General features: G+C 43.4%; 1 protein-coding gene across 1 annotated transcript; it reads right to left on the bottom strand.

Moving 5' to 3' along the window:
* Positions 1 to 545: 545 nt before the first annotated feature.
* On the bottom strand, positions 546 to 19,822 carry noi (splicing factor 3a subunit 3 noi). Its single transcript, XM_084593683.1, has 17 exons — positions 19,610 to 19,822; positions 19,401 to 19,448; positions 19,282 to 19,334; positions 19,082 to 19,187; positions 18,945 to 19,017; positions 17,595 to 17,686; positions 11,630 to 11,712; positions 11,485 to 11,557; positions 10,925 to 10,990; positions 10,597 to 10,665; positions 10,323 to 10,390; positions 8,918 to 9,089; positions 7,720 to 7,881; positions 6,066 to 6,176; positions 969 to 1,059; positions 802 to 857; positions 546 to 726 (listed from the first exon to the last, which is right to left on the bottom strand). Exons 1-17 carry the CDS (start codon positions 19,703 to 19,705, stop codon positions 649 to 651), a joined length of 1,497 nt encoding a protein of 498 aa, XP_084449809.1. The 5' UTR covers positions 19,706 to 19,822; the 3' UTR covers positions 546 to 648.
* Between the last annotated feature and the right edge of the window lie 132 nt (positions 19,823 to 19,954).

The raw sequence follows: 19,954 nt of genomic DNA, 5'->3' as shown, positions 1-19,954 counted from the left end.
GAAGGCAAAGCCAACACAGAACAGCTCGTTCGTATTAGGTGTATTAGAGTCCTATCCTTTGGTAATTGACATCGCTGCACCGGCTTACATTACACGAGACAGTGCACTCCAGTGCTGGCATACACGAAGCCACCGTTCAGCAACTCCCGCAATATGTTGCTGTCAAAAACATAGTGCTGTAAAATACAACCTAACAGCATTAATACATGTGCTGCTTATCAATGTGCACGCACGCATGCTGGAAGGCTATTATTTTCTCATCCGTTGCAAAAGTCTGCTTTTGTCTGTAGCCATTGCAAGAACTTTCTTAGAGCCCTGAATACTGTGTGCCAATGTTTGTGCTCTCCGGTGATTCAACTCTGTTGTCGCTGTTTCTTGCGTGGTCTGCGTACCCGAGAACTGAACAGAGAAGTGTCGGTAGGAACATGCACGGTTGAACTGGAGCGTAGATATTTTACTATTATGTGCACATAATCGAGCATCCACAACCAACTCCAACCATTGTTTGCAAGTGGCGTTGCTGTTTGTAAATAAAGAAAAGCAAATAGCTTTGACCTGTTTAATTTCCACGTACAATCTTCACAGACACAGCGATGACAATGTAGTGCCAAACGAGACATTTAAACCGCAGATAGATTAAGTGGAACTTCACAATAATCCCTGACGCTTCAGGTCCTCGAAAGTTTTCTTATTGACCACATTTCCTTGAGTGTCTTCGTATTCCTCCTATGAAAGAATGCAATATCGTAAGAATAGTGCAACTTTGCCTTTACCACATGAAAAAGGGAAAACGGATCTTACCTCCGTGCTCGCCTGAAATCTTTCCTTGGACTTCTCCTCTTTCAGTTTGTTCCACACTGGAGAAACAGTTTCATGAACGCAACGAAGACAAGTAAGAATCTGCCACCCGGTAATTTAAAAGTGCAACGTTCCTTTTCACGTGAAAGGGATTAAAGCTAACAACTTACGTGTGAGTGCATCTTCAATCTGCGTGACGTTTGCAAAATGGGCAGTGTTGGGGATACCCAAGCAACGCATGCCATGAGCGTGACGCCATTCCTGAAGGCAAACAAGACACAGGCTGTCACAACAGTTACAGCAGGTCAATTCCTCTAATGACAATCACAGCCTGCTTTAAACCTCTAATGACAATCACAGCCTGCTTTAAAGAACAACCCTTTCACCCTCAGAGTCGACCGCAGCCAAATCAAAAAGTTGTTGAAATTACATGACGTTCAAATAATTTGTTACCTTTTTTTTTTTAAATACACAGGGTGTTTCGTATTTATCAACCCATGCTGCGAAAAATTCTCTTGCACTATTGTACTATATGGGCTCAAACGCCAACTAAAGGTAGCCTGTGATAATAGTTTATTCAAAAGAAATTTAATGTTGGAATTTGTCTGCATTTTCTGAAATAGGCAAAGAACTACAGATGGCTGCAGCAGAATTTTTCGTTCAGGCGCAAGCGGAGCAGCAAATTCAGCGCAGCTGTCTGCAATTTTTCTCCAACTCTGGAAAATTCAGGCAAGTTCCAAAGTCAAATTAGTGACTAAAGAATGTAGATCATCAAAAGCTACCTTCTGGTTAATGTTAGAACCCAAATAATCTGCAGTTTGAGCAGGATACGTCTTCCATTATGCACAGGTAAATACAAAACACCCAGTATTGTATTTTTTAGTGTATAACATGCGCCCTTCTTTAAGATGCAACCCTCGTATTTAGAGGCTTTCATTGAAAAAGCTGGCATATGAGATGCACCATTGTATAAGATGCCTGAATTTACTTAGTTACGGCAAAGAAACTAGACTAAACATCCTGCATGACCATTGCGAAATGTTTTCGTGCCTGTGAGAAAACTTATGTGAAATGATAGAAAAAAAAAGGCAACATGCCAATAAAAACTCTCGCATAGGCAGACCAGCAGCAGCAATGCTTAACTTTTCCTCAAAGTTTGCAAAAGCTTCATGATTGGCGTTGCTATAAAAAATTTGGAGGACGCTTAAGCTCCACCTTTAAGGATGGAACGCGATAGCACAAGAGACACCGTAGTGCACCCGGTACTGGTAGACGCAACCGCTTTCATTACACGTCTCTCAAGAGCGAGTTCATGTTCCAACGCTTCATGCCCTAGCGGTGACGTCATCGCTTTCCCTAGCGGCCTCTGCGAGAAAACCTTTCGGCTCCAGTCCGCGCGTACCAGCGTTCCTTCGCTTACAATGCGGCTGAGGCGTGCACTGAGAAGGGAAGCTCTGTTTCGAATTCCTACATAGAGCAACTTGCTATGCTCATTTTTATTTATTAATCCTTCTGGGACGTAGAAGCACTGCAAGCCACCTTGCCGAAACGCGCAGGCCTCAAGTCGCAGTCGTAGTTTGTCGGCAACATCGTTGCCGATCCGAGCCGGCGCGATGATCTCGGAGACCATGCCCTGTTCACGGCTGGTCTATCTTATTCCATGCGCCACACGCATGATGGCGCTACGTGCACGCCAAGCAAAGAGGAAGTACACCGGAAAAGTAATTTGCCACTCGCTTAACTGCGTGTTCTGTAATTCTGTAATTTACATGCTCATAATTATTATTATACGCCACAATACACGTCTCTAAGGAACATTTCCGAGACAACACCGCAATCAATAGACGCGCCTTTGTCCATTTCAAACCATCTAGCTGGCGTGGTGGAGTGGTTAGCGTGCTCGTCTCGCACCCCGAAGGCCCACGTTCGATTCCTCAGGTTGGCGATTTTTCCTACTCGTTTTTATTTATTAACGCTTCTGCAATTTTTCACTCACAGGGCCACCGCTGCCGACACCGACTTTTCTGCGACACGGGGCCCTTAACGCTACCGCGTTAAAAATTAATCAATTTTTTTTAGGTAATGCAGCTAAGACACCCTCTTTGCACTCATAATCGCTCCTCTGATCGTTGCCGTGCTCGGGTGTCGGGTGCATGCGGTGCGGTACATGCAGGAGGTACAAAACACACATGCAGTAGCCATCAAACAAATGTTGCCAATAAATATAGGACGCACAAGCAAGGTTTCTGGAAAGGAGCTGAATTTTATATACTAGAAAATACAGTATTTGACGTTGACAAGAATAAAGTGTCAGTTTGGATAAACCGGAAGTACAAATAAATGCGCTTGCATTCTGCTGTCGCATACAGTCAGAAGGGCAGACAAGGTTGGGCAATTGGACTGTTCTCGGCTCGGGACAGGGCTACTAATCTGGAGATCAATAAGTGAGAACTCAGTCTAACAGCAGCATTAGCCAGACAAATGGTGCTAATGTTGCGGTCATCCAGGAGGCATGCACACGAGTTACAGCCGTGACAAGGTGGAAGATGATCTGAATTTCCGAACGACGTGAATTCAGAACTTTTGGATACAGTACATTGCACATGATGCTGCAATTCAGGATGATCAAAGTGCCCTTTCAGGAAAAGAAAGGAAAGCGGTGCCTGCTGACTGTTCAGCACATACATAAATGGCAGTAGCGCTCGCCACTGCTGACAGCTGAAAAGCAGTAGGGTCTCTCACATACTGCCACGTCTTTTACGTGAGTCTATATCCCGGATATATAAAATTGCTGCTTATATCGAACAATGAATACCCTTGAGAGCCCCATGTACAAATATGACACTATTGCGCAATTTGTCAAACTCCTGTAGGCAAAATGGTCTATATACCAAATATCCTGTCGTGCCCCTGCAAGAAACCTTTATCCTAACAGCACTCCTGCAATCACTCCATGAGAACAAAGTCGTAGTCTGAGTCACTTTGTGATTTAGGCCCCATAAACCAAACCGAACCACGTGCGTATATACTTTTTGTCCTAACAAACCATAAAAGCATAAATGCACTCCTACTTTCACAATGAGAGGTCCATGCCGAGACCGCACTGCCTCTGGAAACTTTGACGTAGAAGAGGCGCGTGTGCGCTCAGGCACGAAGATTAAAATAGATACTCTGGATGAAGTGCCGCACATACGGATGCTCAGATGTTTCAGAAACATTCTCCAGTGCATGTTAAATGCATACCACAAATATGTCACCTGACATATGGAGACTGTGCCTAGAGTTGTTGTCACACCGCCATTAACACGGCAGTGCCTGCACTAGGAGCGGCAAAAAATGAAAGAAAAAAAGAATGAAAAAAAAAAATTGAGGGTCTCTTAGATGTCTTTTAAGAGGAGAATGGCAAAAGCCTACCCTTCCCCTCCTATCATTAGCCTCTCATCGTTTGCCGGCGGCGCTGGAAAGTAGGGGTTGGCAGCCACGGTGGCGGCTGCCTGTTCACAGATTCCGCGCCGCGCAACCTCCGAAGCTTGCAACTAAATACTCGATAATTCGACCCCGTCAATTCGAAAATGCGGATAAAGTGTTTCTGTCGGCGCAGTCCCAGCCAACGCCCATAAAAGGCTATGACGTCGGACGGGCACTACGGCTTTCTATCATTACGCAGGAGGGCTTTTTTTTTTTTTTTCGACAGCCCTCCATTGTTTCACCCACAATTCACCACTAAAGCACGCGGTCAGTCGCGATCATGACGCCGGCTTTTAGCACCGTTCGCTTCAAAAGGCGTTTGCACTGTCACGTGTTCCAATGACTGTGGCAGTGGATGGTGCCTGCCCCAAACGCGACACGATAAAGAGAAAACGAGGCTGGCACCCCCTCCTTTTTTCCCGAGAAAGCTAGCATGAGAACGCAAACACATCGTGATGTTAAAGCTGCGCAGGGCGCACTGCCAAGGAATATGCGGTGGAATGCGATGGTGACGCGCTAAAGAACGTTTTTTTTTTTATCCGATTCTCAGTGGCAAAAGTGTGTGTGTGGGGGGGGGGGGGGTAGGTTCATTACGCCAAATAAATAGGATAAATTTACCGTAATGCAAATGGTTCTTGTCAGTTTTGTTGCGAAAGCAACACTATGCTAGTCGTCGAGTCATTTCGCGTGGCACAGCGTGGGCCCATCTCCGCATGTGCCAGGAGCCGCGTGACTTTAGAAGTAGCAGCTGGTGTGTCGGAGCTACCGTCGCGGCCGTGCCTGGCCGCGTGCTCCGTCAGTGCAGGAGAAGTGACGTCATAACCACAGCCGGTGCCAGCTGCGTCTTTATGTCTCTAAATGCTAATCTACACTTTTATGCTGTGAGTCTCAATTCTAAATGCCATTGTACCTCATTAAGCAGTTAGTTTTGTTTTATTTTAGACAGTTCAGATCATACGTTATCCCGGATAATAGGTTTCCCCCGCCTATTTTTAAAAAACGTATCAATCAAGTTTTACTGTATTAACAGGGAGGAATATAGTGTAAATTTATGGGAGATGTTTTACAGCTCGCGATTTCGATTACATCAAACGAGTAATCGCATGAACCGGGAACGCATCAACTATATTTCAGCCGTGGCAGCGACGCACTTCCTTCATTGACGAGGCACTCACGGGCATGCCGGGCAACAACCGATTGCTGCATGTTGCTTGCTTGGCGTCGTTAGGCCTAACATGCTCTACATTGAAACCACAGTGAAAACACTTTGAAACTAGCCGCATTTTTCACCTCCGATGTTGTTTCTAGTGCTGCCGAGCTCAAATTAGAATAAATGCCAAGCTAAACAACAAAGGAAAGCAGAGAGTCACTTCACACCAAGAGCCACGGTCACATTCGTGGAGCTCGAGGCGGGCCAACCCTAAAAAATCGCATGCCGGATCACACCTTTGTGCGAGCACGACTACCCCAGTAAATTCAATTCTGCATGAAGCAATGTGCAAGCTGACTTCGAAAGCTACTTTTAGTACACCTGAACAATATATTGACACATTTAGATGTGCAAAGGAAAACGTGGGCTGTTATACGCAAAAAATTTCGCTGACGCAGAGCATCAGCACGAAAATTGTTAATTGTGGGGGCAATAATAACACTACTTCGTATAACTTGCTGACAGGGAATCGGAACTTACTCGCTGCGACAAAAACTTCCTTGTAGCGGGACTTCACTGCAAATCAAATACTCACAGAGAGAGCCGTGGCCTGAACTCACATCTCCCAAGTATGCATTACAGTACTTACGGCAAAGTGTCTCTGAAAAGCTTTGGGCCCTCTGTAGATGAAGTTTCCGCATATTTCACACGTGTAACTGATGTTCAAGCCGTGCAGCTTATACAGCCAATATGGAATGGGCTGAGGAGAAAAAGAAAGAGAAAACGAGATACCAAGGTATAAGCAAATGCTTGCAACACCAGCTCACTAATGACAAAATTTTATTACATTTGCCGACGTTAACTGCTGTATATTTGCATGTTAATACTACTATTTATTCACATTGCATTTTTTACTTTTTCCTTCTTCTGCGCAAACCTGTTGCGTTGCTAACTTAATGCCTTTTCACGGTGTTCTTTTTTTTATGCCCAAAGATTCAGCGCATGTTTTTGCGGCTCTTCCTTCAATCCAACTAAGCAAAAATACCTTTTGGGGATTACTGAACGACCAAAATTAACAAATTACTGTTCACACATGCCAGTAGAAGTAAGAAAGAGATGCAAAGTACAGCAAAGCGTGTAATATATTTGGCAATACAAAGGCCTTACTCTTACACAGAAACAAGCTAATACACATACGTACATGCAACCTTTCTAAAAGTTGTTAGCCATGAATTCATATAGTAGTTTCATTTCATTGACTGATATACTGTCAGCCCTTGAAGGCTATTATAACAGGAGTGAAGAAATTTTGACATTCAAAAGGGGGTACATTTCACAGCTGCAAAAATCCGACACAAAACCCTAGCAAATGCACTGCACATGAGAACAAAAATCAAAATAAAACAAAATATGCATACGCGGAGACTATATTGGTGTTATGGTCTAAGTATAACTTTAAACTTTCAAGAAAATTATCAAGAAAACAAATTTTTTACAACTGTGTCAGGTAGCATGCTGCACTCTTTGGTATAACTCAAGGAAAGAAGCTGTATTAAAGCTGTTGGTGTATACCTTTGGTTTCAATTAAATACGGTAGCCAACCGATTTTTTGAATAATGATTTAGACTTGCACGATACTTCGGACTTTTTGGGAGCCACCATGGACTCCATAGGAATACATACATACAACCAAATTTCGGACCCTAGGAGTCCACAAGCTCAATCTTTTGGACTAAAATAAACGCGACTGTGGAGATCATTTTTCAAACAGAAGCTCGTTATTTCAGCGCGATATAGATGCAAGCGGGCATTGAAGCCACTGGTTCTTCGCAATCACGGTAGGCTCTATTGTGGATTTGAACAGTCGTTAAGACGGGACTAACTTAATTGTCCATCGCTGTCACCAAGGTGGACTGCAAAGAGAGCGTGATCGCACTGAAACCAGAGCAGATGCAGCATTTGCCGCACCGCGATTTCGACGCCACCCTTGAGGGGAGGGGAAAACATTTGGAGGTGCACATTCCGCTTGCTTTCTTTGCCTGGATTCCATCTCTCGGCCTCCGCAGCTGTCGTTAGCCACGTAAAATAATGTTACCGCTGACCACTTCCCTGGTGTCACTGAGTCAAAAAAAAGTCACTGAGTCAAAAAAAAGACTGTCGGCGACTGCATAAACGCCAGATCAAGCTACAAACTGCCCACTTATTTAGCACATTCCATCAATAAATTACAGGAGGTTTGTTTTTTCAATCAAGCTGCGCTAGGGCGCAACAGATTCGACACAAGTGTGCTGCTAAGTCCTTACCTTTCCGTCCCAGCCGAGCGGCAAGTTTTTGGGGTTATAAATGACGTCATTGTCCTCATCCTCGGATTCGCTCTCACTGATCTCATTGTCTGACTCCTCTCGCTCACCAACAGTTCGGGCTTGTTTTCTTTGCACATTTTCTTTGGTGGCTTGTCGCTGCTCCTGGAGATCGGTGAAAGGGTGACAAAATATATTGAAAGCTTTGAAGTCAGAAGACATGCATAGCAATCATGGCATCTTGGATCCATGAACATAACTGCACAAATATCACGAGATTAGAAATCAAAACCACGAGCACTGGTCGCTACGCAGGCACATCCTTCCTCACTGTGAGATGAAAGAGTGCAATTTTAAGAAATTCATAAAAATGACTACAATTTTCAACTACTGGGATAACAGCTGAAAGAATTCTATCAAAAAATGTGCACATTAAGCAAAATATCAGCACTTTCTCAAAGGCACAAGATAGTTTAACAGAACTGAGGTGTTTTATGGAGTAGAAAAAGTTTTACCGCGTTTTTTTACAGATGTATGTGGCACAACACGGGTCAACAATGTGAAATAAATTCAAATAATGAAATAATGCTACCATTTGCAATTGCAGTGAGGGCAGCTGAATGAACTGATTCCGCCTTCCAAAGTGTGGTTCACCAAGTTTATTTCACCAATCATGTTCACCAACTACGTATATACATTTTGTGAAAATCCCTGCAACGGCTTTCCATCTATTCTGGCATACGAGGTGCAATTGGTGGTGTGTGTGTGTGTCAGAAGTGATGTCATTCAGAAATAGTTTTCCCACAATTCTACCAAAACAGAGCTATTAACTTTCACAGTTTCACTCAAGCTTTCTCAATCATTCTCTTATGCCAAACAAAATACCTAAACAGCCAACTCCATACCCTCCGACCGCTATCCATGCAACCAACGTCCCTTTTTTCGTACTGCACGCGCTAAACAATGCTGCTTGGGCCAGAAAGTGATGCCACTACTTGAATCTCTCCATCCATGGTGTTCAAGGAGTAAATAATAAACAATATGAAAGCCTACGTGTAGGTTTTAACCTCGCCGGTATCATCTTTCATGACTTCCCCTCCTACAAGGGTTAGAAGCATGGCCCTGCTGAGCAACACGGATTTTCAGCTATAGTATACTATTCTAGCAACATCATCTTCAGCGACGATGATGACCAACTTACCGAGAGGGTTTCTGCAAAACGATACAGCTGTGCTTCGAGGGTGGCAATCTCCTTCTGCTTTTCAGTGTCCTTGTTGCGGCCCGGCTTGGACTTTGCAAAGAGGGAAGGGTCCAACTCACTGATCTGCTTGCCCTTGGAGTTGAAGAGGCGCTGGGCACGCTCCTCTAGCGTGCTGTTACAAGAAGTAGAGAGAAGGTACAAAAACGAGACACTAAGCCGAGAAAAAAGATCAATCTAATTCGTATTCTAAGTTAAGAATGACTCTCTGGCCCTTTCTAACCGTAAGACGCATACTTATTGCTTAAGAAATTGGATTACAGCTTTCCCCGCCACTCAATTCAAACTGACCACACCCACACCAAGAGGGCTCAATGCTCACCATTTGACAGCATTTGTAAGTGAACAGGAGTGTTGCCTAGACTCAAAGACTCTTGACACATCGCAGCTTAGGAAAATGACCAAAGGTGGAGTCACCTGAATTTCACTTTTCAAAATCTTTCCTAGCAACTTTTTTTCCATTATGATGTGGTAATCTGTTTATGCCAGCCAACTTCAATGTGTCTTACTGCCCCTCTAAACTGAACTTTAAGGCGCCTCGCCTAACCTTGTTAAATGAAGCTGGCAGAGGACGCCACACATAGTATGCAGCGGCAGCAATTTCACCAGATAGCAACACAACAGAAAACCAAGAGCAAAGTCAGTCAGCACAACCACAACAGCCCTCTCGACACTACTGACTGCACTCTCGACACTACTGACTGCATTTCGTGCTGCTAAAAAGCACCGAGAGGCCAACCAAATAAGCAACGCAACCATGGTTGTCATCATTACCAATGCGAATAATGTCCTATCTGCATTGCAGTTACTGGCACACGCAAAGAGTAGTGTTAAATTCAATAAGACAATTCGGCAGAAAGACATTTTGGACTGCCTGCGTGTGGGAATGTGAAAGCATCACTCTTTCTGGACTGTTTTTCAAATGTACTTTAAATGTATGAATAATTTTTTTTCGTGGGTATTATTCGTCATCAGCTTGCTTCGTCCTCCACTGCTCTACCTGTATACCTGTATAGTGCTACCAGATGGCCGCCTGTTTTAAAAGGTGCATGCTTTCCCTTGGCCTGGTGCTCAGCTTCTTTACAGTAAAACGCTTGAAAAAAAGAAAAATGGGAGTCTGACCTGACCTTGTGCACGCCCAACATAACAGCCATGGAACTGCCCTTGGGTCATTAAAATCAGATCACCATTATTATTATTACATTACTCTAAGCCACATTTTGAAGCAGACTTGGGCTATGATAACAAATACAGAGAAGCCTCCCAAGAAAAAGCCATACCAGAAAGCTTGAACTGATAAAGAGGAGGGAAAAGGATGAACAAAAACCACACGAAACAACTCACTCACCCTCCACACTTGAGGCCCAGCGCCATTAGCGCAGACTTCAGTCTGTCTAAGCCAAGGGAAGCCAGCTCCTGCATTTTCAAAAAGAGTGGAACCATAATAAAGACACTTAATGTCCCCATCAGCGTGCAAATTATAGGTACAAAAAGCATACGCCTCATATGTGAAACATTATATATCTTCCAGTAACTTAAATTTATTGCCATTTTTTGACTGTTTTCTACCAGCAGCAAAGAAGAGATACCCTTCACTACGACAATATGGGTGTGTCACTTGCCTCCCAAGAGGAGAACGCCGAGAGATCCAAGTGGGCTCCAGCATGAGCCAAGGCACTGCCCGCCTCTTTCTGAAATGTGAAGGATGTGCCAACACGACATAAGCAAGACGCAAGGAACGCCGGTGCAAGAAGTCAAACTTATGCAAATGAATAACAACACAGCAACAATCGCATAAAAGAAAAAAAAAAAAGCTTCTGGACAACACTAAGCATCTTCAGGGTGGGTGCAATAAACCAAAGAGAATTCCTGTGTCATGCACCACGTTAGCCACAGACACAGAATTCCCCAAATTTAGTTCCAAACAAGTTGAGACATCTCAGTACAAACCTGCCATCCCGGAAACGTTCCTGCTTCCCATTGCTTCTCGAAGTCATTCATGACATTTTCCATTTCCTGCAAAATGCAACAAATTACACACACAAAATTACAGTCAATTTTGCAGGCAACGTTTATAGTGTAGAAGAGAACCCAAAAAATATTACTGGGGACACTTAAGCTCCGCCTTTAAGGATATAACGCAATAATGTGACTAACTAGCCCACATATAAATACCCGCTTCAGCCAAGCCGTATGAATGTGCTTGCATGGCCAAGGAGTAGCGTTTCTGAATCGGCATTCAAGAGCGCTGGAAGGTTGGTTTTTATTCCACCTTCCAACCTCAAATCAGCAATGCGAGGTGGCTTCTTACAATTTTTTAACAGCATGTGGTCTCTTTAAGTCGCACAGACCATCAAAGAATCAGTGCCCGGCCATGCCAGCTGCCACCTGCCAGCGCAATGCCCGTAATTTTCCCCTCACAATGTCGATGCCAACACTGCGTTTTCTGAATAACAAGACCTTTAATGCCATCATGTTAAATAAAAATGAAACAGGAAAATCAAACATACTTGGTTGATGTCGAGAAGTGGCTTCACTCTCAGCGTGTAGTCTTGAAGATAGTCTAAAAGACAGTCAAGGTACCTGGAGTGCCAGGGTGCTCAATTAGTGTGAAATAAAGGGCAGCAAGCAGCTCACACTAGACAGGCCACTCACTTTTTGTACTCGGAGTTCTTCTTGTCTTTGGGGATGTCAAAGAGTTGATCAAATGATGATAGATATGATAGGTAGTCGACTCTCTGAAAGCGAGACCACAAAGTGGAAGTTATACGTAAGTGCCACTCATCACGACTTCGACTCCTCGCCCGATGTGTTCAAGAGAAGCAGGCATGTATTGACATTAAAGAATGTTCTTAATACCTAAATGAGAACTACATATACAAGACCGCACAAAGGTATAAAAAAAATATATATTTACCGCATCGTTACAGTGGTGATTGTATGCACATTCAAAAGCAAAAATCAAAGTTATGTCAGCATGGCTGAAGCTTGAGGAATTGGCCCGTTACCAGTTGGTACTTATCAATTTTGTGCCGCTGACTGAGTCGTGCAAAAAAAAAAAACAGAAGATCTTAAACCAACTCAAAAACCCAGAGACCGTAATCAATTTGAATCAAATGAATGTCCATTTGACCCGGAAAATTTATCACTAAATGAGAGCTGAGGCATTCTCGAGACGCTGGCTGGAGGTCGCAACATCACACCATTTTCATCTTCATGGATCTTCCTCACAGTGATCCCAAGCTTTTCATTGGGGAGTTGATAACACGTTCGCATCAAGCTTTGCATCCAAGATCTGTGTAGTAACAAGTCAGTGGTGTGCAAACAGTATGCTGCTAATTCACAATGTGGGCTATAAGGGTTAAAGGAATAGGGGCTGCATTTTTATTTTCTTCTTTGAAATTGTACGAGAGGCACATGGAACTTTTGCCTGGACCGGATGAATAATTTAAAATAACATTTTTTTTCTTTTCATCTTGTTTCAGTGTGAAAAGCCAAATGGTTGTTACGATGTAACATTAATACAATACTGAGGTCATACGAAGCCTCCAGAAACTACAACAGTGCAATTTTGTAAGGTGTACACACACTAACGATGCGTAGGACAGTATTATACACAGATCACCGCATGTTATTTGCCTATGATCTCTAAATACAGTAAAACCCCGTTAATTCGGATTTCGCGAGACCGGAGAAAATGTTCGAATTAACCGAATGTCGAATTATCGAGAGGGGCAAAAAAAAACGCAACAAACTGTCCCACACCAACATACCTTTATTTTTTGAAAATATCTGTTATAGATGTCTGCTTTGTGCGAGAAACTTGCATCGCAACTACTATCTTACGCACCTCTGCCAAATGGTGCAGTGCACGTACTCTGTCTGCAGAGCCTGCACAAATGTCCTCCAGAACGCTCAGGGCGTCAACAGCCTCCGTCACAGTGTGATGCGGCAGTTCATCGCATGCATCGTCATCATCTTCGGAACTCGGCTGTTCACTTCCTAAGGCTTCTGCGACGATTTCACCGTCGGTGAGGTGGCCAGTAACGACAACATCACTGTCGATAGCGACGTAATCACTCAGCCGAACATTCGATGGCAGAACGCTTTCGTAGTCTTCATCATCTTCATTGGCATCGAGGCCGTCCACACCGATGGAGTCGGTGCTATCACCGAAACCACTATGTCGGAAGCAGTTGGCGATCACTGCAGGTGGTGTGCCTCTCCACACATGCACCAGTATGTGTAGTGCACTTAGAAGTGTGACGTCATACTTGCGTCCAGCTTCCGTGCATAAGAGCATACGTTGAAGCACCTGCTTCCTGTACCGGCTCTTCAGGTATTGAATAATTCCTTGATCCATCGGTTGGAGGGAAGCAGTGGTGTTGGGTGGCAGGAAAAGTAATTCAATGTTTTCGAGCCCGGACATATCGCTATGTGCACTGCAGTTGTCAACGACAAGCAGCACCTTGCGTTTTTGGACTGAAAAGCCGCGGTCAAGTTGTCGTAGCCATGCTTGAAATATCTCCGACGTCATCCAAGCCTTTTTGTCCGCTCGGTATTCTACCGGCAGCTGCTTTATATTCTTGAAGCACCGCGGCTTTTGAGATTTCCCAATAACCAGCAGTGGCAGCCGCTTCGTGCCGGTCATATTCGCAGCAAGCAAAACTGTCACTCTGTCCTTACTCCGGTTGCCGCCGACACACGGGTCCCCTTTAAAAGTGATTGCCTTATCAGGCAGAGCCTTGTAAAAAAGTGCCGTTTCATCTGCATTAAATACATTGCAGGGCTCATAGGCAGCAAGGTGCCTCGGAAGCTGAGCCCTCCAATCGTTCTCGACGCTTTCATCCACAGCGCCTTTTTCGCCGCAGACACTACGGAAGACTAGATTATGCCTTTTCTTAAATCGGTCAAACCATCCTTCTGATGCACTGAAGGCTTCAATGTCCATCATTAGTGCGTACCTTTCTGCTTGTGCACAGATGAGGGGTCCACTCAAGGGCAGCTGTACATTTCGCGTGTCAGAAATCCACTGAAGTAGTGCCTCTTCTAGCTTTGGGTGCGCTGCTGTCCGGAGTCTTTTTCGCTTGTCGCTGAACTTCTGTCCGTCGTAGACTTCGAAAATCTGAGCTTCATTTTTTATGTATGAGCTCAGCGTGGACCTCTTCACGTTAAACTTTGCCATGATGACTTGTCGAGGCATTCCTTCCTTTACGGCTTTCAATATCTCGACTTTTTCTCCCAAGACCTTCGCTTTGCAGTACTTTGCCCGCTTTGCTGGGGCCGCGGTAGGCATCGCGGGGGCCTAAGAACGCAGCGCTATCGGGCTTGTTCCACGGGAAAAAATGAGAACAGGGGACTGCTGTCCACACTTCAGCACCAGCTTGACGCACACACCTCGCGAAAAAAAAAAGCGCACACCTTGCGTACGACACGCTCGCAACAGCTGAGACAAAGCGCGCTCTACGATGCACACGCAAAGAAAACAAAAGGAAAATGGCGAAGTACAGCCAGCAGCAGAAAACAAAAAAGTATCCCATCATGCCTTTTCCCATTTGATGTTTATAGCAATGAGTATGGTGCTGTTACATTTCGGTTGAACACCAGCGCCACCCGTGCTATAGTGGCCAGGCTTATCCCTCATTCACTATCATCATCATCGTCAGCCGCCCTCATGGCCATACATTCAAGCTCCGCTGCCTGTCCGAATTAACCGAAGGGCGGCCAAATTTGTCCCAATTAACGGGAGTTTTGCGCCATAGAAAAGTAAATGCGGTTGACGGGACCGGATGGGCTGTCCGAATTATCCGATTTTCCGAATTAACGAGGTTTTACTGTAGTTACAACCAAATTTCTCCTCTCATGCATTTCAGTTTAACTTCCAACAGCCAAAAGTTAGCTATAATATCAAAGTTCCATATAGGTCGCATGAGGCAGGGAGGAAACTTCAGCATAATAGCTGCTTCTTCAATCATTGGGATTCCAGCTCTTGAGGCAGGCTAGCATTGGCCTTGTAGTTGATCAAACTCACAAAGAAGTTATTATATTGCCTTTTTCTTTCTTTTTTTTCATCTTTCATATAAACTGTACGGAACTTTGACGCCATAGTAATCGCCCAGTTGTTATTACTGAAACTGAAATAAGTGACAGAAAAAATTTAATTATAAATTATTTAAAACTTGTCCGTGAATACAATGTGGTGACACAAGCATAGTAATGATTTGCACATCATTAACAAGAAGAAGAGATGCAATCAAATTTTAGTATCTATACAGTGTGTTGTGATTTTCATGCAGCTTAGACTTCTCCCAACTGAGCCTCAAGCTCAAATTCGTGACCAGAAGAAATCTGATATTCACTGATATCATAAATGACAACAGCGCTGTAAACCAAGCTGCTGTCCCAGCAATATCACAAGTGATGCAACCTCATTTTGTTTGTAGCAACTCTACCATGGACGCTTGGCAAAAGAAGGTGAGGGGAGGAGGAAAGCGGGGCTCTGTCTGTTGGAAGGTTTTAAGACACTTCCTTATACCCCTGCCACACGGGCACAAAAAATGACATTAAGTACCTAATGCCTTAAACTTCTTGACCAGTGCTACACGCCGAGATCTAATGTCATTTAACTTTTTGATGATGATATTTGAAATTATCATAAATATGTTGCAAAGAATATAACACTTTTTATTCTTTGCAATTGTTTTCAGTGTTAGTAAAATATAAGAATGAAATTCTTTTTCAGCAAATGGTGTTCACTTTTAGCGAATAGACAAATAGGTACACGCAAAGTACGAGCCAGTAAGGGCCATCTTCATGGCTAACTAGTACAGACGACAGACGATCAACAATATGGCGCCCGTGCAGTCACAGCTGACGCAACGCACAAAAATGTTCGTTCGGCGCGACATGCAGTGATCACTCTTATGTGCTTGCAAATGAAGCAACGCGCACAGCGACGAAAACTGGACAGGGAAGCTAGGGTTTGGACTGACTTGTCTAGGGCGAGACTTGTCTTGGATGTAAGTGGCTTGTTGAATTGTGCTACGAACAAATGCAGCCAACTTAATAGGTCGTTTATGGGGCGCATGTGGTAACATTCGTTAATAGAAGTAAAATGTTGCAGCAAAATTCAAAGTACTTACTTGTACAGATACTGATTTAAACTAGATATTACGAATGTGGTTTTTTTTAATTATTATATGAACTTTTATGTGCAAAATGTATGCTAACTGGCATAAGCGCTGGGCACGAGAGAACCCATTCCATCAGCGAACACAGGTTGAATGAGTTGTGGCAAACTCATTACCTTGTGAATGGCATTAGGAGGAATGCAATCAGTTTTCGTGTGTGTAGCACCACGTGAATGGCATTAACACTTAAAACATTAGGTGTTTAATGTCATTTTTCGGGCCTGTGTGGCAGGGGTATTAACTGCTTTATCAGTAATGACCTCACAAAGGAGTTAGTCTGTCCAAAACTGCACTAAACATGGCAGACTTGCTACAGTAAAGAAGAAGTTCTGAAACAAAATGAGATGGCATAAACTGCCGCAAACAATGCAGATTTTCGACTTCTGGTCAATTCAGGTAAATACCCCAAACAAATATGGTTCAAAACAACTCTGCCAACAAAATGCAACATCTGTGAAAAATTTGAGCTTAAACAAACTGCTGGTTTAGCTGAGTGAAACATTCTAGGGGATGCATAAAATTGTGAAACACACCCAAAGTTTCCAAATTTTAAGCCCAATTATGAGTTCAACCAAAGCAGGATTCATAGCAAGACTGCTAAAAGATGCCTGCAATGCCCGAAGACCGGTGTTAGACCGTACCGCTCGCCACCAGCAACCACAAAGTCCGCGTGACGTTATTTGTCGGCGATTTCGTCATTGCAGAGGCGAGAGCTTTAATTAAGGTGGCCATTAAGTTAGTTGGTTACTGCTTTGTGAAGCCATAAGGAACTGCAAAAAAAAAATATATTAACTTTCTCTGTGTCTTTCTGTGCATCATGTTTCCTGGTCAAATCCTCATGGCCTTACAAGGAATAACAAAAAAGAAAAATTTACAAACAACTATTATACATCACATTTTCAGTATGCCTCATGTGACCTCAACATTGTCTCAATTCATCTGTAACATCATAGCTATCATTCAGCTCCTAAAACCAGAGAATAGCAGACGAAAAAGTTGAATTATAAATTATTCTGCAGGGTTGCATGTATTCTACACGGCAATACATGTTTACTTATGTCTTGTATATCATTCTAAAAAAAAAAAAATGTGATGCCTTTGTTGTCCTTTTTGGAGACACTACAAAGCTTGCTGTCTCGAGGTACAGAGAACTAGCCAAGATGGCCATTGACAGTATGATGAGCCCAAATTGATCAGGCACTCATGGGAGAATGGAATTGAGAATAGCCTTTTGGCAATTATATATCCACCTGTGCAAGTGCATGTTACACATGTTCTCCTGAATAAACCTTCAGCAGACACACAAATTTCAAATTACAACTATTTCAAATAACATTTTCAATTACATTTTTAAATTAAAACGACACAGTGTAAAAGGCAATCTAATCATGGACCCCTATTTGATGCGTTATACAACCAAAACTACCTACCTCAATGCCCTTCAGGTTTATGTATTTTTCATAGCATTCATGTAAGTCAAGGTATTTGCCATACCCTTCTTCATCGGAGAATTCCACCAGATCTAGAAAAAATAATTATAGCGACTCATTATTTATCAGTTCCCAGTTACTACTTTCATGAAAAGCATCTGTTTTTCACTGAAGTTTGGTCATTAATGTTTGTCTCCTCGTGTACAGTTCCTTTCCATAAATGCCTTTAAGCTAAGCGAGTCGAGCAGTATCACATAATTAGGTTTTTAAGCGGTGGCCACATGAGGCGGTGTGTCATGTGAATATGATGCCCATCACCAGTCATTGCTGTTGGTGCAGCCAAACGAAGCGACGGGACTCTGTAACACAGTGGCGTGTTTTCAGTGCTGCTCTGTTATGGTGCCTTGTCATTCAGTCAAGGGAAGTATAATCATGATAGTATCCCATTTTTCAGACTAAACAACATGAAATCTGACAAAAGCACTGATGAAAATTGTACTGTAAATGCATCGCATTTCTAAGAGATACAGTGCAGTGGTAGCAGCAATATCAAACAATGCTTTGCAATGCAGAGACTTGCAAGTTACTTTCCCAACTACATTCGGCAATAATTAACAATATCTAGCCACAATTGCCTTTCCTGTCCTTTGTTACCCTGCCAAGCTTCCACTGAACTGTCTCAATGGGCTCATGTGCATGGCTCAGACGAAGCAAGCGTCTGCAGGTCTTTGCTCAAACCACACTATAGGAAAAGAATCTTCACTCACGAAAAAAGTCACAACGGTAATTACATACCCCTAAAGCCTTCTATGATTGAATGTCTCGTGAGCTGCTCCTGGGAAACGGGCAACGTTTTCTAAAAACCCATAATTTAGACCATGCAACAAGCGGCAGTGCTTTAGCGCCCTGAGCCCACCAAACAGTGTGTCGCTGAGGGCTGTCACCTCATACAGTTAGCACTTCAATCACTGTACAGTGCAAGATGGACCACTTGCTCGTGTGTTTACACTAAGAGTAGACGACCCTGTACATTTCTGAAGACTATGTACTTACAATCAACATGTCACAACAAATAACAAAAGGCAGGATGCTGACGGTCTGTCACATCAACACACCAAAAATTACTACAGATGTTTACCAATTTGAAACAAGCTTAACAAGCACTGCTTAAGTCAACATCATATGTCTGAAGAGATTCAAAAGCATGTGCTGCTACTGTTTCTAGAGTTAACTTTACATTCTGATGACGTATTGTCCACAGCAATTATTATTCATGTAAAAGAACTGCTCCAACAAAACTGTTAAGCTTCCGAAGCTGCAAACGAAACAAACAAACGAAACAAAACTTACTCATCATCTCCTCTGATGGGTTCTCCCTCGCCTTGTTCAGCTCGTCGAACTCCATAGACATTGGAACTTGTATCTGAAAGTTTAAAAATGCGTTGACGTGCCGCTCTCAGTGCGTCGAAGGCAATAAATTAACTAACCTCGTTTGGGTGCTTCCTGTGGAATTCTTTAATGGCCCTCAACCTCGAGTAAAATTCAGCGAATTCATTCGGCCCCGAAAGGGCTGCGATTTCTTCCTTCCGCAGTCTGTACACGGCCGTCAGGAAGCGTATAGTATAAGAGGTAAGCACGTAAAGACAGCGCGCAGCATTAAAAAGCGCTTGCTGTAGAGCAAGCTTACCCATCTTTATCTTCATAGAGCTCTTTCAGTGTTGAGGTACACTCCATATACCTCTGGAAGAAAGCGATAATTAAATGTCAAAATGCGTCACCAGACTGATGCATACTAGCAGCACTCACGTCAAGCAGCATCTTCAGACGATGATCTGAATTGATCTGTTCCCTATTCTGAAAAAGAAGGCTTGGTTGGAATGAATAATGTAAGTGTAGTGGTTAAAAAGTCCGTTAAGTTTTTTAGCTGTCATCGGCCCAGAACAATACGAATGCATCCATACAGTGAGCTTGCACGGAAGCGCACGAAGTTTTGTACACAGGCTAGCATCACTCACTGTGGACTTCCTGTGCAGCATCTCTTTTGTCTGAGCATCAATGAGGCGCTCTCTTTCTTCATGGTAACGGCGTTGTTGCTCTAAAATCGTCTCCATACTGCAAACAATGCGAACGTTCGTATGGTTCGTACACTAGTAAAACACCATCGACGAACGACGAACGCTAAACGCGCACAGAAACCGGCTGACCAATGTGTTCGGTTCTGGAACTTTGTTAGGCTAACGACCTAACGACACGCCAGTATCTGAAATCAAAGTTAGAACAATTGTGCGTTTATTACCTATTTTCCTTTATTCTTAAATTTTTATACATAATTTTGTTACAAACTAAAACGATGTTGTTAA

The sequence above is a fragment of the Amblyomma maculatum genome, chromosome 1, assembly GCF_055883805.1.
Source record: "Amblyomma maculatum isolate TAMU_Amacu chromosome 1, ASM5588380v1, whole genome shotgun sequence".
In the NCBI taxonomy this organism is placed as follows: Eukaryota; Metazoa; Arthropoda; class Arachnida; order Ixodida; family Ixodidae; genus Amblyomma; species Amblyomma maculatum.
This window is presented reverse-complemented; position numbering and strand designations above follow the sequence as displayed.